A 24,791-nucleotide genomic window follows, 5' to 3' on the forward strand; every position below is an offset into this window, starting at 1 on the left:
GGTGGGTTAGTGGGCAGACCTGATTATTCCAAATCTGCTGGTTCTAGTGTTGTGCCAAAAACCTCTTCTCCAATTACACAAAAGTCTTCTGTGAAAAATGAGTCACCCCCCCACACCCTGTGTTTTTCCTAATACCGTATTTTTTGCTCCATAAGATGCATTTTTCCTCCTAAAAAGTAAGGGGAAATGTGAGTGCATCTTATGTAGCGAATGGCACTGCGCAGAGAGGGAGAGCTGTGCAGCGCCCCTTCAGCAAAGTGGGAGGAGGAACGGAGCCCCTTCTGTTCCTCCTCCCGCTTGGCTGAAGGGGCGCTGTGCAGTTCCTGCAAAGGAGAGGCACTGCGCAGAGAGGGAGAGCTGTGCAGCGCCCCTTCAGCGAAACGCCTCTCCTAGCTTCTGCCTTAGCCACGTGCAGCCTCTTCAGGCAGGGGGAGTCTTCATCCCGCTACCCGGGAGAGGCTTGGCGCAGCTATCCCAGAAGCCAGAACAGCCAGAGGCTATCCCAGAAGCCAGATCCCTCTTGCTGTTCTGGCTTCTGGGATTCAGAATATTTTTTTTCTTGTTTTCCTCCTCCCAAAACTAGGTGCGTCTTATGGAGCGAAAAATACGGTAATCATTGCTGGGTTCAGGACTGAGTTTACCCTGTCTTTGTGAGGTGGCTATCTTTCTATTAAACACTCATTCAGACTCCCAAGCAGCCTTCATTTCCTGATTTATTTATTTTTAATCTCAATGAGAGGAACTACTTTTTGTTGCCTTCCCTGAGCTTTAGTTGGGGAAACTGAGTTTGGCCACCAACCTCCATTGCACTATTTTCATCTTTGTTTTGAAGGAGAACAAACCTTCATCTTCACTTTAAAAATAATAATAACAATAATAACGAAGCCCAGCAGTCAGGTGCACAGTAGCTGGCACCTCTGCCTTCCCCCTGCTTATGGGACAGACTGACTGATGTCACTGGGGAGGTTGCAGGAGGTGCACGTGGCTGGGAAGGCTGAACAGTTCAGGTCACTGAAGAGATGATTTGTAAAGTAAAACAAGTGTAGCACCCCTCCACCACCTCAGAACAACAAAAAGCCTGCACCCAACCTGTGACTTAGAATAGGTAAAAGAAAGGACTTCTTCCCGCAGCGCATAAATTATGGACCCTCTTCCCCCAGGAGGCAGTGATGGCCACCAACTTGGATGGCTTTGAAAGAGGATTATTCAAATTCCTGGAGGAGAGGACTATTGATGGCTACTAGCCAAGATGCCTGGGCTCTACAGCAATGCTGTTGAATACCAGTTGCTGGAAACGACAGGAGGGGAGAGGGCCCTTGTGCTCATGTTGTGCTCCCTGGTATCCCACAGACACCTGGTTGGCTCCTGTGAGTGCAGAATGCTGGCCTAGATGAGCCACTGGCCTGATCCAGCAGCCTCTTCTGCTCTTATGTAAAAAATTTTGGGGGAACTCTTCTGAAAGTATTGACTTGAGCTGGATTTTTGCACAGATACATGTTCAGGATTACTATATAAAACTCATTATGAGGGCAAATTTAATGCAGCCTTAAATATGCATTGCTCGGCTTTATTTTCTCACTGCCTGCTGCTCCCCACTTGTAACAAAGGTTCTTTACCGTAACGGGGTAAGAATAAAAATAAAGCATAGGAACACTTTTTGGAGGTGATGTCTGTGTTGTCATAAGGTGGTATTCAACTAAGTTTAACTCAGAGCAGACTCATTGAAATAAATCAGTAATGAATAATAAAAATAAGTCATGTTCATTACTTTCAGTGGGTCTATTTGGAGTAAAACTTAGTTGGATACCACCTATATATTTTTTGAACAAAGCACTGCGATGCAAACTTATACCCAAAGGAACCCTAAAGATGTTAAGAGTGTTTGGGTGGAGGGAATGCTCTGGCACTGGGAAGAAATGCTGATTCAGCTGGCTGGTGCTAAATTGGCATTCTTTCAATTCAGCTTTTGCAGTTAAATTTCTTCTTTGATTTCTAAGGGTGCGCTATTTGCCGAAAGAAAACATCACTCAACATGACGACTCCACAGTGTCTTTCTACCAGCCAAATATTGCTCTCTTTCAGCCTGATCTCTCAGTTGGGCCAGAAAACGACACTTTCACAATAGTCAACCTTGCCGTTGTGGTACGTAAGCCAGACAAATTACCTAATTATGTAATATTAAAACTTTCTCATCTTCAGATTACCTTTTTCTCACACATGCATCTTTCCAAATGCACAGGTTGAGTAATGAGGACAAAAATTGTCCTCCAGCTACAAAATTAAATCAGTTTAGAAATAGAGTGGTTGTCTTTTTGTTTTCTTTTTCCACCACAGAAAAGGCACTGTGTGGAGTTTGCGTGATTGTAGCCATACTCTGCTGCTTGAGCCTTCTTTGCCTTAGCCGCTGGGGATGGAGAACCATTCGCAAATCCCTTGTCCAGCCTATACTTGGCTTCTATGACAAGGCTACTAACAATGGTGCCAATTAGTGCCAGAGTGAGGCATCTCCAGAGCCATCCAGCCCTACTGAGACTGGAGCTCTTAAGAAAAGCACATTGCCAAACCCCCTTGGGGCCTGATTTGTAGAGCGATACACTGCATGTTTGCATCAATTTGAATTGTTTGTTTCTTTATATGGGAAGAGTGTTTCACCCTTCTTAAACCCTCTGATTGCACCACAGTAGCGCTAATTTCTTCCAGAGTTGACTGCTAAAGCAGGTAGGGCTGGGAATAGCTTTCATTTTCCCAGATTAGAATTTGAGGTTAGAGATCTGGTGGTGATCTTGATCTAATGAGACTACTTTTCTTTGTGAACTGATGTTAAAGCTGCATAGTTATTGATGATTAGGTGAATATAGTTATGTGAAGGGCTTGAAATTATCTCAGACATCCACCATATTCTGTCATACTTAATAGCATGAAATCATGTCAAGCAATTAGATTCATTGTATAATCAGAAGTTGGAAGGATCTTCGATTTGTGTGTGTGTTTAAAAATCCAGACATTTTTTTCCCCTAGAAGACTAGGGCGGGTTTCTAGTTCTTTTTGTACATGGTGGGCTTTTAAAACATTGGGGAATGCTTCAAGATTTCCTTCCAAAATGAAATACAGCAGAGTGCACCAAAACTTGAACCATGCCACTGCTCTGATTCCAATCAACCATAATGCTATTCACTAATGTTCAAAAGTTTTCATTGCCTGGTCTCTGGCTGGGTTATTGCAGCCTCCCCCCCAAAAAAAGAGGGGAGGCATCTTGGTCGCAACCTGAATGCAAGTAGGTTAGTCAGAGGGAATACAGTGGTACCTCGGGATGCGAACGGGATCCGTTCCGGAGCCCCGTTTGCCTCCAGAAGCAAACGTAACTAGCGACGGCACGTCTGCGCAAGCACGGGTTGTGATTCGCTGCTTCTGCGCATGTGCGCGACATCATTTTGAGCATCTACGCATGCATGAGCGGTGAAACGCAGAAACGCAGATTTTAATGCTCCATTACTTCCGGGTTGCTACGGAGCGCAACTTGAACGTGCTCAACATGAAGTATATTCAACCTGAGGGATGACTGTATATGTGTTTGTGTTTGTCTCAGGCTGCACCTGCTTTGTATCAAAGTGGCTTCATACAAGCGTTGTTGGACATTTGGGTGAAGTCATCGAAGTCCCACTTCCTTCAAAACAGAACTGTGAAAGAAATACTCTGGGGCTATGAAGATCCTTTCTTGAAGAAAATTCCACTTCCAGGAGTTGAAAGGGTTGTTGGCGTATTCCTTCCTGTACGTATGTGTCCCAAAAGGGAAATAAACCACTTGTCTTGGTGCTGGGGGAGAATGGAAAGGCCCTTAGAAATCAGATCTGACAACCAGGCTGGGGAAAAGGAGAGGGTAGGGTCGAAGAAGGGGAGGGGAGTGTGAAACAACTCAGCTGTGTCGTCCTCGGCTGAGCTTGCTCTTTCTCAGCCTTAAAGTAGCAAACCTGCTCCTTAGGGCCTTGTTCCGCCATTGCTGGGGGCAGCGGCAAAGATTGTCTTTCCACAGTCCACCATGTTGCCTCAGTCCACCCCCGCTGGACTAAACAGTGATCATGTACCCAGCCTGGCCTCTCCAGACCACACTTCCCATCAGCCTCGGCCAGCATGTTGGGAGTTGTAGTCTGGCACCATCTAAAGTCCACCCCACTGGCTAATTCTGATGCAAAAGGAGCAGGTGCCCACCCTTGAGAAATGAATAGAGTGATTTTCATTTCTGTGTCATCCTGTTGACTGAGGCTTTAAATTGAACATTAGTATTTCAGTATCTTACTTTGGGTTATTTTTAAAAGATGCAAATTCTTGGTGGTGTCTAACCCATTTTAAATAGATATATTGCTGATAGATCTACTTTTCTTGCCTTCAGTTTTGGCAAATCCATGCCTTAGAATGGTATGTCTGCATGCAAAAATGTGTAAGAGAAATAAATTGATTGCTAAGAAGCATGAAATGAGGAATGGTGTACATTTATTTGAACATAGAAAAGAACCCTGGGATTTACATTCATTATCAAACCCGTTTGTACTGAAAATTGTGTATTTTCTCTCCTCTCTCAAGTATAATGAGACACTGGACGGCCTTTATAGAATCCACAATGGGAAAAATGACACAAGCAAGACGGCACTCATCGAGACTTATAAAGACAAAACGTAATGTATATCTGAAAAATGTGCATAGATTTTTTTTCAATGCTTTGTAAAAGATCCAGTAATCATGTACTTTGGATCCTTTCTCACTTTGCTGTTGCAAACTTCCATGTCTCTGCATGCTTTTACAGCCACCTGTTAGAAAATTCAGGATAGAATAAAGGACTTTCTCACACAGCACATGGTTGAAATATGGAATTTCCTCCCCCAGGAGGCAGTGATGGCCACCAATTTGGGTGGCTTTGAAAGAGGCTTGGACATTGGGGGTAAAGCTATGTCCTCCCTCGACTGTTGGAGGCAGGATGCTTCTGAGTGGCCCTTGCGGGGAGGGTGCTGTTGTGCCCCAAGTCCTTCTTTCAGGCTTCCCGTGGGCACCTGGTTGGGAGAACAGGATGCTGACCTTTGGCCAGATCCAGCAGGTTCTTCTCAGATTGTTATTTCAGTGCAGAAAGCTGGAACACGGGAGATTGCTAGGCTTGAAACTACTCTATTGCAGAGATGTGTTTGACAACACTTGTTTGGGATAAATATATTCTGCTGGCTTTATGAGCAGACACAGGGCCAAGATGATTGTCATTGGGTCCATATGCCTCCCTGCCTTGAAGCTATGGAGGAGAATAAAACTTGCTACCACCAAGGTTCTGGTGCAAAAATTAACTTTAAGGGGATCACTTCTTCTCACCATAGGCTACCTCACAAGATGGTTTTAAATATAAAATCAAATGTCCTATGTATGCCTTCCTCAGTTCTTTTTTTGGAGGGAGGGATACAGATGAGATTTTAATTTTAATTTTGTCGATCAACAGCACACTAAAGCCAAGCCTTGATTTTTACACTAGTGTTCTTGACAGAGGTGAGTTTTGTAGACCTTCAAAGCCATTCCTACCTTTGGCTCATAGAAGCAGGTCCTTCAAATGCAATGTGTATATATATAGCAATGCTTCACCTAGCACAGCACCCACCCTTCTAATGCACTGGTTTGGGCAGTTCTGTTTTGTTAAATGTTTCGCTTAGGCTGGTTTCACAGTTCTTGAAAGAGCAAGTAGTGTAGAGGGCAATGGGGAAATAATCGCCTTGAAGTGGCTTCCCTCACTAACAAGTAAGATGTAAACCCAGCCTCCAAATGATAAGGCTCTGGCATATGTACCTTCTTGCGAGTATGCCATAGAATCCTAGAACTGTAGAGTTGGAAGGGACCATGGGGACCATCAGGTCCAACCCCCTGCAATAATAAATTATATTATATATATTTAGGGAAGCTTTTAATGCTTAATAGACTATTGTATTTTAATATTCTGTTGGATGCCACCCAGAGTGGCTGGGGAAACCCAGCCAGATGGGCGGGGTATAAATAATAAATTATATTATATATATTATTTTATATGCAGAAATCTTTTGTCCAATGTGGGGCTCAAACCCACGACCCTGAGATTAAGCATCTCACTGACTGAGCTCTCCAACATGCACGGCTCCTTTCCATTTAGCTGTGCCTGAGGCATGACACGGGTTGTCCATGCTTGACATGGCTGACACCTGCCAGTGTAAGCCAGGCTTGTGAATCCTGTAGCAGCCCTAGACTCTGGGTTAGGAAACTGCATAATTGAATCCGGCCTTGGATTGCGTCAGAGAATCCTTCTAGAAAGAAGGCACTGTGGCATGAATCAAACTCCTATATTAATATAGAAAAATGTATAGCAAAATGGATCTTTCTTTGAAGTTCTGTCACCTGACCTGTATCATCCCACTTTTTTTCCTTTTAAAGCACCCTTTCATACTGGGCTGGAGGTTGTGCTATGATCAACGGCACAGGTAAGTAAGTGTGGGTGGGTGTAAACTACTGACATTTAGGACCAATTTCTTACTAAAAATCTTGAGCCAGAGGGATAAGAGCACAAGTGTTCTGCATTGTCAGTACACTTAATGGTTCTTCGATATGGGTCTGTCCCAGGTTGCCACCAAACACATTCCTACATGTCATGCACCTTGCAAAGAAAGACTCTGTCCTGCAAATGCCTTGTCATATCCATGGGGTTGTTTGTGGGCTGCACTGCGGATCTCTGTAGATAGAAGGTGGAACAGCAGATCTGCCTGTTCTCACAGTGCTGTGCATGACAAACTGATGCTCCGCACCCTGAAGAGGTTTGCTTGAAAATAAGGCCATGGGCGGTGGGGGGGGGGACACAGGAGGGCTCTTCTACAACTTTGGATTTAGAGGCACAAAAATTAGTGCTGGTAGGGCCTTCCCCTGGTGACCAATTCGAGTGCATTGATGAGCACAGAAAACAAACAACTGTATGAGAAGGGCTTTTTAATTTGTATTCTGCACGGCTGTTTGCGTTGTGTTTTTGGTGGAAACTACACACACATAAAAAATGCTGTGAAAATGTTTTATTTTGAGACATTTTAAAAATACATTGAATCTTGCACAGCTCACTGTCGCCTTCTAGTGTCACATTTGTATATTGTACATTACAGCACCTTTAAAATGTTTTATTTGCAGCTGTGTAGCTGAGTCCCTAATGTGCTGTGTCCTGCCCTGAGACCCTCTGGTGCAGGGCAAGTAGGAAAAATATAACAAATAATATTAAGTAGTACACAAGGCCTGGGGTGAAAGCTTTGAAAGGTCTTCCTGGGCAGGAGCCACTCTGCTAAGAGAATCATTACTTTGCTTAAGCTTGTCTCTTCCTCCCTGTTTTGGCTGCTGCTGTTCTCCTATTACGTGCAGAAATGCACTGCGAACACGGGAGGTTGATGATGTTTGTACCTTAGATGCCTGGTGATGCCTCCTATCCTACATGCCTCACCTCTAGGATGTCTTCTTGGTGGGGGAGAGGGATAGAGAAAAATGGAGCAACAAGACAACTAAGCTAAAAGCAGACAAGTGCCAATAAACACACTTTTTGAGATTTTATTGCAGCACCATCTCTTGGGAGCTCCTGTGCGCTGTGTTTGTCCTTCAGCCAGATGCACTGGCTGTGTGTTCCCTGCAGGCCATGGAAGCCTGTGGGAATTGAAGGAGTGTGTGTTTGTTATGAGTCAATGGAGATAGTGCTCCTTATGCCATGGGGCTGGCAGCCATAGCTCTGCTGTGAAATCACATTCAGATTTAGATGTGATCAAAAAAGCTGGTGCTACCTCTGCAGCTCATTTATTTCAACAATCACAAACAGGAACACTACTTACCCTTGGAATTGGTTCAGAGTACTTCTGACCTAGAGAATGGTAATTGTTCTTACTATTGGCACCAATTATGAGTTGTTAATGCTCCAGTCAAACAAGTACCCACAAGTCTAGTTCAATGAGGTAGTAAAGTCCCATTCACTTAAAGGAATGAGTCATCTAGGAATGCTTATGAAATTTCTACTTGGCTGAACTCCACCTATTTGGGGTTTCTAAACTACCCAGCCTTAGTCCTTGGATTGGCACCAATAAATTAACCTAGCATTATCAGGTGACATCAGTTTTCTTATTCTACTGTAGATTGTTTTCCTGTAGGTGCATGTTGGGTCATGATAGTCTTTCCTCCAATTTTGTCGGTGCACGTTTGATTTCCCTCCTCAAGGCGCGGTCTATTTTTAAGCCACTAAATAGCATGACTGGAAACGTTTGCAGATATGAGCAATTGCTGTCGCTCTCCCTATATCCTACAATAAGGGTGGCTTTGGGTGGTAAGAAGGTAGCACAGTCCCTTCTGTCATTCTGCATGGTGTTACCATTTGAAATTGGTAGCTGTGCTCAGTGAATAATTCCCAAGCACTCTTAACTTGCTTTTCTTAAACACATACCAGGAGGTTGCGAGTTCTCTTACCACAGGTCTTTTTAGTTCCTATCCTGTGACTATTTACGCGCACTTTCCCCTCAAATAAAATGCCAGTAAAAGACACAAGAGTTGAAGTCAGGCCACAATTGTATTGACTACAGATCAAGAGACTTGGGATAGGCAATGGGTAACCATTTATTTCCCACCCGCCTGCCAGAAATGACATCAGGGTCAACCCAATAGTGGGAGTTCCTATGACTTACATCAAACAGAGGGATCCCCACAAGGATCGCTGCTGAGGCCCAAAGACCCTGTTAGGGCATATGGACAGAAGCAACTCCTTCACTGATCCCTTTATCAGGATACCCTATTTTTTTGGGGGGGAGCGAGGGTACAACCTCTCCTCCAACCAGGACTAAAGTTACCCAGTGCCTAAACCACCAAAGTTGTGATGATTGCTATAGACAAATTCCTACCTGGCCCCGCTAATATGGCGACCGCACCACCCATAGCAAGGCCAATTCATTAAGTGAAATACGAAATTAATGGAGTGGGTGCGTGGGTTGATCTGACACAGAAGAGCTGGGTGTCGGGGACTGTTTAAATCCCCTGGGAGAGGACCTGAGGGAAGTCTGATTGTTCCTTCAGGCCCTCAGGATTTGCAGACCAAAGCTTGATATTTTTAAACAGCTGGTGAGAAAAACAGTGACAACATACTGTTGAATAGTTTCTTTAAATGTAAAGGTTCATCATTGTTCCACCCAATGTGTATGTCTTTAAGGGGCCAGAGCAAGGGCCAGAGCAAATAACGAGACCCAGCTTTACAGCTGTGAAACATAGCAGGTGCTGCTGAGTTGCATTGATTAAGCTGTGTCATCAATTGGGTGTAGTATATAAGGAGCAGCACCTAGCTCTCCCATAACCCGGGGGGATGGGTTGGTGGTTGGGTCATGGTTGTTGATGTATTCAGTGTAAATGGAGTTTTTGTTTTTCTTATTAAAACCTTGTTTAAGTTATTTTTGAGTCCCCTTTTAATTCATGGTCTCCCCAGCAAGCTCTCTGCAGCGCTACCATACTGCAAATAGCCAACACATACCTCTGCACTCCTTTCACCATTTTGTCATTGGGAGTTTTGAACAATAGCCCAGTGCCATACACAAAAGCAGGCTGGTCAGCATTTTTAGCAGTAAGCGCTGCAGTTTTGCTGGGATGTGTGCTCATATTTAAACAAGAGGTAGTCATGGTAACCTTCAGATGTTGGCCAGCCAGCATGGCGATAGCCTGGGATGATGGGAGCTGTGGTCCACAATATCTGGAGAGCACAAACCCATTTAAATTATTAAAAAGATCCTACCTATGTGGACAGAATGTATCTCGCCTACTTTTTATGATCCATGTCTCCAGTCATTGGATGTCTCCCCTCCTGCCCCCCCCCCCAGGCAGTGAAGTAGAAAAATAAGAAAATATCTGTCACCCCTAATCATTACAATAACATGCAAACTGGTCTGTTCATTATCCTGCTTCCCTGATATCTGGGATAGCTGAGATGTGGAATCAGCCTCACTTGCTAGTCAACAAGATGTGGGTGGTGTTTGTTTAAATCCAAGGAATGGTTTCTTCTTTGCCATGGACTCTGTGTAACCTTAGATGACTTTTTGTATCTTGGCTTCAGGTCAACCAATGGGTGGTTTCCAAATTAACTCAGACAATATTTTTACAAGTACCATTAAAAAGCTTCAGATCTTGCACTCTAATGTTAAAAGCCTTGGGAAGATGTCAGATGTATGTTTTTCTTGCCTTCCTCTGAAATGTCTGTCTGCAGTGTCTCTTAATCCAGTTGCGAAAATTGGCCAGATGAGATAGATGAACACAAGTGAACTGGCAGCTGAGTTTTGCACTTACATGTGTGTTGTGCAAACCTGAGCGCAAGCTGGGAATTTATATGATATTTCTCATTTTATTTGCAGATGGGGCTTCCTTTCCCCCTTTTGTCCAAAAGACTGCAAGACTTGACTTATTTTCTTCTGATATTTGCAGGTAAAGACCATCATAAAGTCCTTTTCTATGCTTGAGTTAGGAAGAATATAATGATTAAAAGTTTGTTTTTGTTTTTTATATTAAAAAAATCTGGCTTATAGTCAGCCTGGGGTAACATTGAAGAGAACCAACAACATTGATCTGGCAAAGCTTCTGGATTGTTTGGGCCAAATTTGGGCATCACATGAGAGATCAATGACCAAATTCTTCCACATTTTTTTAAGTTAAAGGCAGGCACAGAATGCCCCAAACCACACAACTACAGTACTATTTGCAAATAGAAACTGTCCCCCAAAGTTACTATTTACCCTTATGGAAAACTAGTGTGTTAACTCTTTTGGTACCATTTTTTTTACCAGTTATTTTTCATGGCAGCCCATCAAATTTTTGGTCCCACTGTATAAAAAACTGCTGTGAGGTAGTACTACTGAAGCAATATTTCTTCAGGCCTTCCCAGGAGGAAAATCATCCATAAGGGTTGCAAATTTAAATTAGCTCTTCAAATGTGTTTAGGCTTGTTTTGGTCACCTCATGCTTTTGGAGAGGTGTTGAAAACACACTGAAAGTAATGGGCACAGCTTGAAAATAATGGGCAGGTTGAAATCTCTGGCTCGTATTTTAATTTTGCAGATAGCCACCAAATGTATGGGAAGTATATGGATAGCAGATTAGGATAAAAGAAATTATGAAATTACAGGTGCCTGTATGTTTGCTCCTAAATTAAGACACTACCTTCCTGTCCCATTTCATATCCAGATCCATCTACAGCAACTTTGACAGTGAACAGACTGTGAAGGACATCCCACTCTATCGCTTCGTTGTCCCTCCAGGTGCTTTTGCATCTCCTCTTGTCAATCCTGACAACATCTGCTTCTGCACAGAGAAAGAGATATCCCAGAATTGCACATTAGCTGGGGCACTGGACATCAGTTCTTGCAAACAAGGTATCTGCCTGCAATTTGAGATGAGCAAGCTACTGGAGTGGTTAATATAAAGATTTGGAGCTCTGGACAATATGAACTTGGGAAGTGGTGCTGCCATAGGCTGTGCCCTCTGCTGTCCAACTAACAGCTCTTTGGTGAGAACGGAGGCACCAGGGGCAAGGCTCTGTATTGGGTCCAAATTATGTTACTTGCACTGAGTTCTCACTGATTTCATTGGCGCTTAAGTCATGTCTTAAGTTGTCCCATTAGATTCAAAAGGGAACCAACAGCCCTTTCTCTATAGCAATACTGCTAAAATGGAGTTGATCTATTAAGAGTAAATCTATTAAGGGCTGCATCTGAACTCACTTGCAAGGGCACATTTGATTGAGGCTTTATAATATAAAGCTGAGTAAAATTCAACAATGGGGTACATTGAAAAAAGAGAACTGAAATACTTGTGAGAGTTTTGTTTTTATTTTTAAAAATGCAACAAATTTCATTCACTGTACACAAACTTTTAATACTTCAAATGTACACACATTCATACATCTACATATAGGTGTGTGCATGTGTACATGGAGCAGAATTCCACATTGTAAAAGTTTTGCTTGCGTATACAACAACCTGTACAACATTACTCATAAGAATTGCAGGTGTGCCTGGACTCCCACTGGAGGAAAAATGAGATGAAAATGAAATAATTTGAAAAGTCTTTCTTTTTTTGATGTTAAGCCATGTTAGCATCCTGAGCTACACTGGCACTACACATTCAAAACTTATATCTGATCGTGTGGTGGAGGCAAAACAGACCTGAATTGTGGTTGCATGTCAAAGGTTTATTAGCTGTGGTTGCATCATGTTTCTTTACAGTATAAATTAATGTACATCTAAATTGTCACTGTTGCACAATGCAACATCTTGTGCAATTTAAGTAGAGATGTCATTATACTTGCCACAATGCTTACTGTGAGTCCAAAATCCTTTTTCAACTCAGTTTTTAAAAATGAGAATAACTCAAGGACTTCTGCCTTTTCTTTCCTCACTACCTGCATACCTTTGAGCCCCCTCCACCTCTTACCCAATTAACCTGACCACTGTTGGCACTCTGGCAGCTGCAAGCATGAAGAAAATGGCCTTCAGTTCCATTCTGAGCCCCTGGCATGCTGCTGCATAGGGTCTGTTTGGTGGTGGCCCCTGGAACAGATGTAGTTTTCCCCATATAGGCTGAGTAGCATGGTTTTTAGCATGCTAGGTGCTAGAAAGAGAAGGGAGAAAGTAATCTTGCTTGCTTACTGCTGTGGGATTGTACTGATGTTTTTTCTCCTCTTCCTCCCCAGGAAAACCTGTATATGTCACACTCCCCCACTTCCTCTATGCAAGTGAAGAAATTGCTCAAGGCGTTGAAGGCTTGCACCCAAATCCACCTGAGCATATGACCTTTTTGGATGTAGAGCCAGTAAGTAATCACACTGTACCCTTTCGCTCTCTCCCCCTCCCTAAGTGCCTCAGTTCTGTCATTTAGAAAAACTAGGATTTGGCTTGCAGTAGAGCTCAGACTGATATCCTTTCCATGCATAACTTAAACATAACTTAAATGTAGCCCCACAAAGGGGGTGAGGTGGGATCTCAGTATCTTCTGTCTTGTCACACAGGATCTTGGCACCAGCGCTCTGGTGCAGTAGCAGCCTGTAACTTATGGATACTGCATGTGATCTTGGGATTAACTTTTGGGGTTCGTGAAAGAGTGGCCAGAGTGTTTGCCTCAGGAAAAGCTCCCTGAGGGACCTGTTGTTGCCAGATGTTTCTGAAGCTGGGCAGGGCCTAGTTTGCTTCAGCCATGTGAGACAAGGGAGAATTATTCTCCACTCTTGGCAGAGGTCTCCCCTGCCTCCCCTGCCCCATTTCTTGATATCAAAGAACATAGGAACCTGCTTTAGACCAAGTGAGACATCTAGCTCAGTCTTGACCACGCTGCCTGTGTGCAGCTCTCCATGGTTTCAGGTGCGGAATATTTCGAGCCCTAACTGGCAGTGCCAGAGATTGGATGTGCACACAAAATCCTTCCCATATTGAACAAAAGCCTGATACAAATCTTAAAGGGAAATGTCTTAAAATTGGCTGCCATCACTTTAGGGCTGAATTTTGCACTGTGGGCTCATGCACACCTCCTCTTGTGTGGGGCGGGCAAGCCCATGTCCTGCAAGCTGGAGCAGGCATGACAACCCTCCTCCCTATCACAGCACTTCCAGGCCAGCAATGCAGATGGGATGGGGATTGACTGCCTGTGTTCCCCCACCCAGCACTGCACAGGGGCATCGGGGCGGGGGGAGCAAGTGAGTGCAGGTCTGGGGGCAATTAGCCCTGGGAGGTTTGAATATAACCCTCAGGTCAAACAAGGACCTAGCTACTCTGATGTAACTCATGTGGAATCATGATAAATAGCCTCTGTTCAAGGTGTTGCCGCTAGGAATTCACTCTTCCCAAAAGAAAAAGTGGACTGAAACACAGCCCTCCTTCAAAATTCTTCATAGCTCTTCTCCAGATTTTTGCAATGCAGTTCTCTCGCCAAGTATTGTCTACAGAAATGCATATACGACAATTAAGTCTACGTATCAATGCATATATTGCCAAAAACATCTTAAGGACGCATTATAGTTGGGGAAATTGCATACAGACATGTAGATTAGGATAAATTTGCACATAAATGCTGACAAACATTCATGAGAGTTTCAAAATGCTGTGGAAATGTGAAAAACCAGACCTAAGATTGGGAAAATGAGCAACTAGGGAAATCTGAAATTGCAGTGGTGCTGTGATTGCCAATGTCTAGTTGCAGCTAAAGATAAATCATGTAACTTTGGCCATTTCCTGTTCAGCTACTCTAATAATAGGAAGTGCTCTAATTTTGGATCCAAATAAAAACATGTTACTGTATTTTAATGCTGCTAATTACTAGTGTCCGCCCCCCCCCCCGCGGCATCAATTGTTCATGGCACTTCATATTTATTTGTGTTGTGTTTTTTAGACCACAGGGTTTACACTGCAGTTTGCCAAAAGACTGCAAATCAATTTGTTGGTGAGGCCTACTACAAAAATTACGTAAGTTGCTGTTTTAATTGAATTAAAAAGTAGTGCATGTGCTTCTCTGTAAATTCTCAGTGTTGGGTTTGTAAGTCCCTCTGCATTCTTCAACCTGATCATTTTCAGGGTTGGACACTTTGTTCCTCAACATGTTATGGATACAATAGAAATTATCACTCATTGTATGTCTGGACAGTTAATTCGAATATGTAGTGTGACATAACTGGACACAACTCTATCCCAGGTCCCCTGCAATCTAACGTAGAGTTTAGATGACAAGGAAAAAGACAGAAGTTTCCTGGTACATAGCTCCTTTCTGAAGAATACACAGTATTCAAGTCAATATTATTGGCTTGAATAGGAATGGAGAGAAATCAGATACAGTTTTCAGTTAAAGCCAGACTTGCTGAAGTTGCACTTTCTGAAGCAATACACAAACCAAAGCACGTCCATCCTGTGATGGCAGCAGGGGCTGATGGGAGTTGGAGTCCAGCAACATCCGAAGGGCACAAAATTGGCTCCTGCTCCTTTAGGTTTTCTGCTGAAGATGAAACTTCAGAAAGAACTTCTATTCCTGCTTAATGCAACATAATTTTGACGAAAACCAAAGGAAAAGCATCACATGTGCTCTGGACACCTGTAGCTTCCCACCAGACATGCTGAAGTGAAATTTTGGGAGAATCTTTATTTAGGTTTTAACTTGGTGAAAAATGTGAGGAAATTTGTGACAAGTCATATAGTTCTTTTCTTCCATGCTACCTTGAAGAATATTCAGGTCTAGCCTTAGGACAGCACACAATAGTGACAATATTGTCTAAAATGCAATAGGAAATACAGATCATTCTCTTTAGCCGCCCATACTGGGCTGGTTCCAATGATCATAGCTATATATGTATGCAAATAATTTGGTTTAATAGAGAGATGAATGAGTCTTTTGCCTGGTCACAGGACCTTTGCTCCTCCCTTCGCAGCACAATCAATCAAACCAAGAAACCTCTGGAACCTTAGCCTCCTCTTCTGTCCAGAGCAGGGAACTATGGTTACCAGCCTCGGACACTAAGGTTAGAGTTTTTACGGTTTGATGGCTCACACTGTGAAAAGGGTATGTGTGTGGGCTTTTAATTATTATTAAAGACTGCTTCATAAGATGTGATCATCTGAACATATCAGGATGTAGGTAGTTCTTTTTAGGTTTATTCCTGTTGAACATGCAAAAACTGCTGCATTCGAAGTTGGAAACAGAGCTGTTAGAACCTAAGGCTAAGGTACTTTCAAGAATGTATAACTTGCTGTTGAAATGGAATACACAAGACGAAATGGTTAAATCGGCTATGATAAAATGGGCACAGGATATTGGGCATAACATTATGTTTGAGGACTGGGAAAGGTTGTGGACCACTGGGCTGAACTTTACTGCATGTAATGCTTTAAAGGAAAATGTAATGAAAATGATATACAGATGGTACATGACCCCAGTTAAACTTGCCAAAATATACCATTTGTCTGATAATAAATGTTGGAAATGTAAAGAAAATGAAGGAACATTCTTTCACCTCTGGTGGACCTGCCCTAAAGTGAAGGTCTTCTGGGAAATGATATATAATGAGCTGAAAAAGGTATTTAAGTATACCTTCACTAAGAAACCAGAGGCCTTCCTCCTGGGTATTGTCGGCCAGAAGGTGTTAAAGAAGGATAGAACATTCTTTATGTATGCAACAACGGCAGCAAGGATACTCATCGCTAAGAACTGGAAAACTCAAGATCTACCCACACTGGAAGAATGGCAGATGCAGCTGATGGACTATATGCAACTGGCGGAGATGACTGGCAGAATTCGAGACCTGGGAGAAGAAAGGATTGAAGAAGATTGGAAGAAATTTAAGATTTATCTACAAAAATATTATGATTTAGAGGAATGTTAATAAGGATGCTTGGTTATAAATAATTGGCCATCACTAAATTGGATCGGAAATTGACGATAAATGAGATTAAGAGAAACAAAAATTTGTTGGAGAATTGTTACACTATATTGAATTGAGTGGTTATAAATTTGCAAATAAGATGATAATTTGCTTGAAAAAAATTATTAACGATGTAAGTGGGAGCGGGAGACGTGAGGAAGTCCAAAGAAGTTATGAAATTTTGTTAAAACAAAGCAATGCTGTTTATTATCTTTGTATTTCTTTTATAAAAAACCCTAATAAATATTTTTTATATATATATATATATATATATATATATATATATATATATATATATATATAAAAACAAAACAAAAACTGCTGCATAAATGCTATTCTGACTTATGGATCTTTGCCCAATTTTTTCATTCTAATTATATTTTCATATGTTTTATTGCAGCGCCCTAAAACAGGTCAAGCTGCCATTTCTCTTTCCTATTTTGTGGCTGAATGAGGTAAATTCTGTTTGTTGTTGTTCTCTGTTGCTCTTCATTAGTTATATAAGTACTGTTGTGACTAGCTATTCCTACCCCTTTAATAATGTTGGCCAAGATTTGAAGACTTTCTTTCTATCACAGTTAATCTATATATTATGCTTGTCCTACTTCTTTAGTGTTGATGAGTTCCATGGGTGCAGCAGTGGTGGAATTTAGTTTTTAATATTGGAGGTTATTTGCAGCTGAGGCCCTGGCGACAGCAAATCCACCTGCTCCCCCTCAGATCTCCAAAGGAGCAGCAGCTGCTCCCAAAGACACTCTCCTGTGTTTCTCTCTGAGGCCTCACTCAGAGTAAAGCCTCTTCCCAAAATTCTTTCTACTGTGTTTTCTGCTTAAACTTGCTTGCAATATGGCTGGATATATGGGAAAATAAGTCTGAGTCATCATCTTCAAGTGTCGCCTTGGACCACTTTTCTGTTGCTTCCCAAATGGAAGGTGTGCCTTGCAAACTTCACTGCATGAGAAATGCCTAAAGCAGGCATGGCCAAACATGGCCCTCCAGATGTTTTGGGACTACAGCTCCCATCATCCCTAGCTAACAAGACCAGTGGTCAGGGATGATGGGAATTCTTGCCCCAAAACACCTGGAGGGCCAAGTTTGGCCATGCCTGGCCTGAAGTCATCCTGGCTCCATTAACCCTCTCCAATCCAACCTGCCGTATCCCAACACCATTGGGTGAACTGAAGTGGCACAATCTTGGATGGTGTCCCTTCCCTTCAGGGGCTCATCTTTTCTGAATGCTTTGTGTTGTAAACCAGCTGCCCTATTAAAGTTGTTTACTACAGCCTTCTCCTCTGTGTTTGGTTTCCCCAGCTGTCTTGTCTGTCTGTCTTATCTATCTGGTCCCCTTCAGAAATTGCTGAATGACATGATCCTTAACCCTTGGCCATACTAGCTGGAAGTCCCAAGAGCACCTGAAGGCCAGCGCTGCTATAGAGCACCTGGGTTCCCAGGGTGTGGCCTTGAGACCATCACTTTGTTGACTAAGCAGGTGTGAGTCTGGGTCATTGCCCAGATGGGAGGCCTCCTGGAAACCCAAAGGAATAACTTCAATCGAGAAGATAGATAAATGTGACATTTATCTTGCACTGTACTATGTGCAGCATGTGCTGGTTAAACATTTTGAGCACTGTATGGATAACCACTTAAGTCCCTGACTCTCTTCTTGCACCCACTCCTGGCTGGGTCTGTACATGAGTCTGTATAGGCCCACTGAGCCTCCCCAGTTGTCCTGCAATGCTGTATTCACTGAGCAAACCTGCCCATCATGATGCCAGGTGTGGGGCAGATAAAAGCCTGATGGCCACGAGCAGGTTTGCAGGTCTTGGGTAGCACTATGAAAGAAGATGTGACAATCAGCTGGTTGTTGTTCCTCCCCCTCCTTTCACCATTCCATTTATTATTATTTTTATGCAATGGAACTGGCTGTAATCAGGGATGTAAGCAGGTTCCTTTTCGTAGATCCAAGATGGAAATAACTTGACATTGCAGTTCCCACATGTGGGGAGGAAACTGCTTGTGGACTTCTGTGTGGAATAATGTTGCTCTTGGTCTCCCTCTTCTTCCTCCAGACGGCCATTATTGATGATAAGAAAGCTGAGTTTTTCCGAGAGAAAGTGACCAATAAGATCAAGCTTCTGCATCTGTTGGAAGCGGTGCTCATCATTGCCGGCAGCGTGATGTTCCTTGGATTCCTCGTCTCGTTCTTAGTATGCCGAGCGCAGAAATCAAAATAAGTAAGGAAACAGGACTCTGGCAGGATTTCCTTTGATGATTATTTCTGAGATTCTTTGGCTGAAATAATAACAGCAATTGGGCACCCACAGTTCTGTGTATATGAGACCATTTTGCACATGTCGAAGGCAAGGCTTGGAAAAAGATGTATTGATTTTTATCAAGCAAATCTATACCTTGGGTGAACATTAAATGTGCCGCTACTCTGATTCCAGACACCGGGTGGTATATCCAATGAAACTGTACTGTCAATAGCAGATAGCTTTTTAGAAGGGTTGTACATAGATGGTGCTCAGAAATGAAACTTCCAGTGGCCTCTTGGGCTCCCAATATCCTTATGCAGTGGCTTAAGGCTTAGTGTGTATCTTCACACAATCCTCTTAAATTTCAGCTTTAAATAAGCATACATTTAAAAACATAATGCAAGAAATAATTTTTTTACCAGTGAATCCAAATTTGCTGCAGTTTTTCAGTGAGTTTACATTAATGGGAAGCTGGAAAACTGAAGCAGATTTGGATTTGCTGGTAAAAATCACAAGTTTTGCCTCCACATGATATATGGGTTGCTTCCAAACCTACCCCTCTCTTGCCCTCACCACTCCCTTCGGGAAATCCATATAGACTAGCCTTGGTCCCTAGAAGTTGTTGGACTACAACTCCTATCATTCATAGCCAGCATGGCCAGTGATGATGGGAGTTATAGTCAACAACATCCAAGGACCCAAGGATGAGAAAGGCATTAATATAGATAGTAGTAGTTGGTCCTGGAGCACTGCTTTCCTGACCTCCCACCCACTGGGCGTGAGGCAGCAGTGAGCTTGGCATGGTGGAAATGCACCAGTGGGAGCACCGGATCCACGACTGCATTTGCACTGTGCCAGCCTTGCCACTCCCCCTCCTGGTAAGCCACAGCAATGACAGTGATGGGAAGTCGGGCAAGCAGTGTTGCCCCCTCAACCACTACCAACAGCCACCGACTCCAGCTCCTGATATATGTGGGGCGGACCATCTCCAACACTCCAGGCTTTGGCCTATAAGAAGTGTTGACATTCATAGTTCTGTCGCTGAATTTCCACATCATGCTAAGTCATGGTTTAATAATAATAATAATAATAATAATAATAATAATAATAATAATAATTTATCATTTGTACCCCGCCCATCTGGCTGGGTTTCCCCAGCCACTCTGGGCGGCTTCCATAAAAACCAAAAATACACTAAAATATCACAGATTAAAAACTTCCCTGGACAGGGCTGCCTTAAGATGTCTTCTGAATGTCAGGTAGTTATTTATCGCTTTGACATCTGATGGGAGGGCGTTCCACAGGGCAGGCGCCACTACCGAGAAGGCCCTCTGCCTGGTTCCCTGTAGATTTGCTTCTCGCAATGAGGGAACCACCAGAAGGCCCTCGGCACTGGACCTCAGCGTCCGGGCAGAACGATGGGGGAGGAGACACTCCTTCAGGTATACTGGGCCGAGGCCATTTAGGGCTTTAAAGGTCAACACCAGCACTTTGAATTGTGCTTGGAAACGTACTGGGAGTTTACTGTTAATACGCAGATCACTTTTGCTATGCTTCTCCCTAGCAGCTAGTGGAAGCAACCCCCGCCCCCCCCCCCCGCCCCTTGGCTTAGTGTTACATCTGACCTGGGGACTGTGGTGCCAAATGACCCATGCATGGCAAGCCAAGAACAAATATTGGCTTCAGATCACAATTCCCAATTCAGATGTAATGCTTAGTCAAGAATTGTTGTCTTCGCTCTCGCTTTTTATCGGGGAAGAGTGATGTGGGAGAGATCTGCATATTCATAGGAAAACATTTACTATGATGCAAGAATCCAGCCATTGTCCTCTCCCCAAAAGTCAGAAACATACTTAACAGAGTTTGCCTATGGTATGAAGGCCCTGTGCAATACAAGTTTCAAAAAATTACAGAAAGGTTACTCCTTTCCCCAAGGAATGTTGCTTTTCACATTAAGCGGGTTTCTATCTTTAGCCCAATTAATACAATGCGAAGGATGCTATCTGAGGCTTCTGATAAACGATCAAAAGGTCTTTATGGTTCTATTATAGAACCACAATCTCTGCTGTGATATGTCTGCTAAAGCCTTCCATGAGAAAATGATCCAGATACCCCGGATCTGCTGAACTAACTTGGGGTGATTTCTTTTCTCAGGTATCAAGCTACTTCAGGTATCAAGCTACTGCAGATGTAGGCAATAGTCATTTCAGACTTTAAGCAAGGGAGGGTAATGAACCTTCCGGATGAACCTTCCTGATGGCATTGCTGGACTGTGCTTTGTATGTGGCAAATCAGCTTAGGATGAAGCCCCGCCTCAGTGTGTTGAGTGAAGTGCGTGCCTTTGCCTGCCAGAACCCCAAAGATGTTCTGAAGAGAGACTATCGTTAAATCTGACTTTCTGGCATTCTATGAGCCTTTTATAAGACATCCATCAAACCTGTGCTACCGTTTATGCAGCTTGCTGCTGCTGCCACAGTCTCTTCCCACCTGGGGAATTCAAGAATGGGAAGAGAAGTTCTTTGCCTTAACTGTGTCCAGAAAGCACAGAATCTTGCTCTCAAACATGTTCAGTCATTTGTTTTTCATCCACATCTTCAAGAAGTTGAAGAAGCCTCTAAAATTAAGCTGTGCTCTTTTTTTCTCTCCAAAGATGTGATTTTAGAAGATGAGAAATGTAAAACACCATTAATTGTAACATATGGATTTCAGTAAAGAGTTTGTCAAAAAGACTGTCTATATTTCCTTGTTTTTGTACCCACGCTTGCAAGTCTATGTGCAACTACACTCCTGCTCACTGCCAAAGTGGAGATGGGTAAATCTGCTAATTTCAGTATCTCCATTTCACCTCCACTGCATTTTAGTTCAGTTACCCACATCTCCACAGCAGCTGGTGGATTTTTTTAAAAAAGAAGTCCTTGTGAAAATTCACCAGAGAATTCCTCCTAATAAGCACCTTTGTTTGCAATTTTGGCCTAATGTAACACATTTTTGCAAAGCAATTTTGTGTATTCATGTATGTTAGTTTCACTAATACACACATATTGATGTACATTTGCTTTTAGCACACATTACCTGGCTGGAGAACTGCATTGTCAAATCTGAAGAAGTGCCTATTTCAAAGGTTTCAGTTGGTGTCTTGTTTCAGAAAGGGCAGATTTTGGTAGGTTTACCTTTAAATGTGCAAGGAATCCAATTTATCCCCTGTTGCTGTGTTGCAGCCATGGAAAGTAGACTCTCTAGCATATCGTGAACTTCTCTTCACCAGATATACTGTATCCAAATGGCATCCATTGGACTAGCTGTCTGTTAGCTCTCAGAGTCCCCATCTGTGCTGCTGCAGACCTTCACATGGGAAAGTAGGGGAGCTCAGTGTTCCACATCCATTTTCATATACATACATCATCTCATAGGCTGCTATAAGAAGTGGGACACTGCACTTAGATTCGCCTTTGGTTCTTGCAGCAGGCCTCTTGTGTCTGGTCCCCAAAACAAACCCAGTGATGGTTCAGCTACAATTGCCATATTGCAAATGATGGGGCTGAGGATAAAGAATGGAGTTTTTATTTGCTTGCTTACAGTAGTTCTCTTGGTTGTCTACTAACAGATCTGGGTAGATCACAAAGATAAAATAAAAACAGGATATTAAAAGTATAAGAAAGTTGCATAATAAAAATATCCAGCAGAAAACCCTAAATCCAAGTTCACCTTGATCAGAATAGGCTTTGTTTATGTTCTCTGGACGTCGATTGCATGAAGCATATCTTATGGCATTGTGGGCAGTACGAGCAAGCAAGGGACCAACTGATCAACCCCCTACTGGCAAATTTGCCGGGAAAGTCTGAAGACTCCCATATTAAATATCTGCTGGAGGACAGGTCTAATGATATTACACTACCCGTGGCAAAGTTTCTTTTGGAAGTTAAAAGAAACAAAGCTCATCATGCTTGAGACATAACAAAATGACTGCCTCGGTTTCTCTCTCTCTTGTGGTTGGCTGTCTTAACTGTATTTTGTTCTATACTTGTTCTATGGGTCTTTGGACCGCAATAAAGATTTAAAATAAAAATAAAAATCCAATATGCAGGTAGTGGGATAAAAATTCAGATTTCACATGGTGCTGAGAAGACTGTATTTAAGGTGCCAGACAAGCTTCTCTGAGGAGGTTTATCCATAAGTAGGGTGCTATCACTGAGAAGGCCCTGTCCTTGGTTGTCATGCCTCCCCACAACCTGCGCAACCTTAGTGGCTAAGGTGAAATTTGAGTTGCCCATCTGCTCCACCTGGTCCTGCTAATGCGCAACTATAATTCACTTCTGTGCAGGACAAGTAGACTTCATTTTTGTTGCCTGAGATTCTCAGAGCTTGTGTGTTGTGACTTGTACGCTCACCACCAGAATCAAATCTTGGCCGTGGTGAAGTAATAAGCCATGTTTCCATTATTAACTAGCCGCAACATGACATCAAGGCATCATTTTCACGTTATCTGGGAAGTGTGAATGTTGAATATGTGCAACTTAAGCAATGACCGCTAGGTGGTAATGGTGCATTTCAAAGTCAACTATTTTCTTCCATGCTAGTTCAGATGAAATCTTGCACATTTTCCAGAATGCTGAACACTATCACCTCAGCAAAATGATGATGTTGAAAGATTTGGAATACTACATGCCAAAGGAAGTAAAAGATACAGGATTAATATTGAGAAGTAGTTAAGTAGTAGTTAACACAAGTTAAGGCTGAGTCAGTCCCTGTTTCACAGCTTAAGTGAAAATGCCCAGGATAGAACCAGTAGAACAAGCCAGATTTCTCTGCCATAATCTCACTAGGCTGCATCCAGATTCTTAGTATTTTGTGGGAGGAGTTCAACTGCATGCTTTAAATTAAATATAGGGTTCTGCAATTAAAGTGGATTAAAACTCTGGCACAACAAATCCACTTTAACAGAAACAGATTACTGGTAGTTTGCGGAAGTGATGCCCCAAAATGTGTGGGTCTATGATTGATAAATGGGGAGGCATAAGATCTCCAGGCAAACTTTTCTGAACAAATGCTCAATAAAGAGTGGATGCTGTAGGACAGTGGTGTCCAAACTTTTTTCAAAGAGGGCCAGATTTGATGAAGCGAAGGGCCATGAGGGCCAACCAAGGTTGTTGACCTTTTTTTAGGATTTGAAGTTGTTGAGGGTTTTTTTAGGATTTTACCCCAGGAAATAAACTGCCACAGGGGCCAGATTAAACTGACCGGCGGTCTGGATTAGGCCCCCGAAATGGACTTTGGACATGCCTGCTGTAGGATTTCCACATAAACATTCTGCAAGCCAAGCTGGATGCTGACTTGACTCCAATAGAATTGTAAAGATTACCAGGGGATAAAAAGCATGTGAGGGTTTCAAAGCGCTACACAAATGTTGTGATAATATTTGGAGGGCTCCGTCACTTTCATCATATCTTTTTCGCAAGATATTAGAATCCAAATACAGGCTGCCAATATTTGTGTATGTTTATATTATAATCTAAGGGACGCGGGTGGTGCTGTGGGTTAAATCACAGAACCTAGGGCTTGCTGATCAGAAGGTCGGCGGTTCGAATCCCCACGACGGGGTGAGCTCCCGTTGCTCGGTCCCTGCTCCTGACAACCTAGCAGTCTGAGAGCACGAAGTGCAAGTAGATAAATAGGTACCGCTCCAGTGGGAAGGTAAACGGCGTTTCCGTGCGCTGCTCTGGTTTGCCAGAAGCGGCTTAGTCATGCTGGCCACATGACACGGAAGCTGTACGCTGGCTCCCTCGGCCAGTAAAGCGAGATGAGCGCCGCAACCCCAGAGTCATCTGCAACTGGACCTAATGGTCAGGGGTCCCTTTACCTACATTATAATGTAATCCAAGATCAGGTTTGTGCAAGTATTATGCCTTTAAAGGTGAGTGTCGAAACAGTATGTGGTCCTTCATGTTTCATTTTGAACTAGTTCCGCCAGCCAACAACTTTGCCCCAATACTGAAGGCCAACCTCTTGCATCTGAAGTCAGCGCAATTAAAGGTAAACTCTACTTTTAAAACTTAGGCACACTGAACAGCTATTTAATATGTTGTGCAACTGGAATTTCTGTAGTG

The 24,791-nt window shown here is 42.9% G+C and overlaps 1 protein-coding gene across 6 annotated transcripts in view; it reads left to right on the top strand.

Moving 5' to 3' along the window:
- The window catches only part of CD36 (CD36 molecule (CD36 blood group)), a 72,163-nt gene extending 50,747 nt beyond the window's left edge, over positions 1–21,416 (top strand). For all 6 annotated transcript variants that reach the window (XM_081879171.1, XM_081879174.1, XM_081879173.1 and 3 more), the window contains 11 exons: positions 1,998–2,142; positions 3,587–3,769; positions 4,579–4,670; positions 6,430–6,476; positions 10,395–10,464; positions 11,221–11,408; positions 12,728–12,846; positions 14,416–14,489; positions 16,833–16,887; positions 18,502–18,666; positions 20,842–21,416. In XM_081879171.1, coding sequence (XP_081735297.1) covers positions 1,998–2,142; positions 3,587–3,769; positions 4,579–4,670; positions 6,430–6,476; positions 10,395–10,464; positions 11,221–11,408; positions 12,728–12,846; positions 14,416–14,489; positions 16,833–16,887; positions 18,502–18,666 — 1,138 coding nt within the window. In that variant the 3' untranslated portion in view covers positions 20,842–21,416. The remainder of the gene's footprint in view (positions 1–1,997; positions 2,143–3,586; positions 3,770–4,578; positions 4,671–6,429; positions 6,477–10,394; positions 10,465–11,220; positions 11,409–12,727; positions 12,847–14,415; positions 14,490–16,832; positions 16,888–18,501; positions 18,667–20,841) is intronic.
- The last annotated feature ends 3,375 nt before the right edge of the window (positions 21,417–24,791 follow it).

This window comes from Podarcis erhardii (assembly GCF_964252035.2).
Source record: "Podarcis erhardii genome assembly, chromosome: 10".
In the NCBI taxonomy this organism is placed as follows: Eukaryota; Metazoa; Chordata; class Lepidosauria; order Squamata; family Lacertidae; genus Podarcis; species Podarcis erhardii.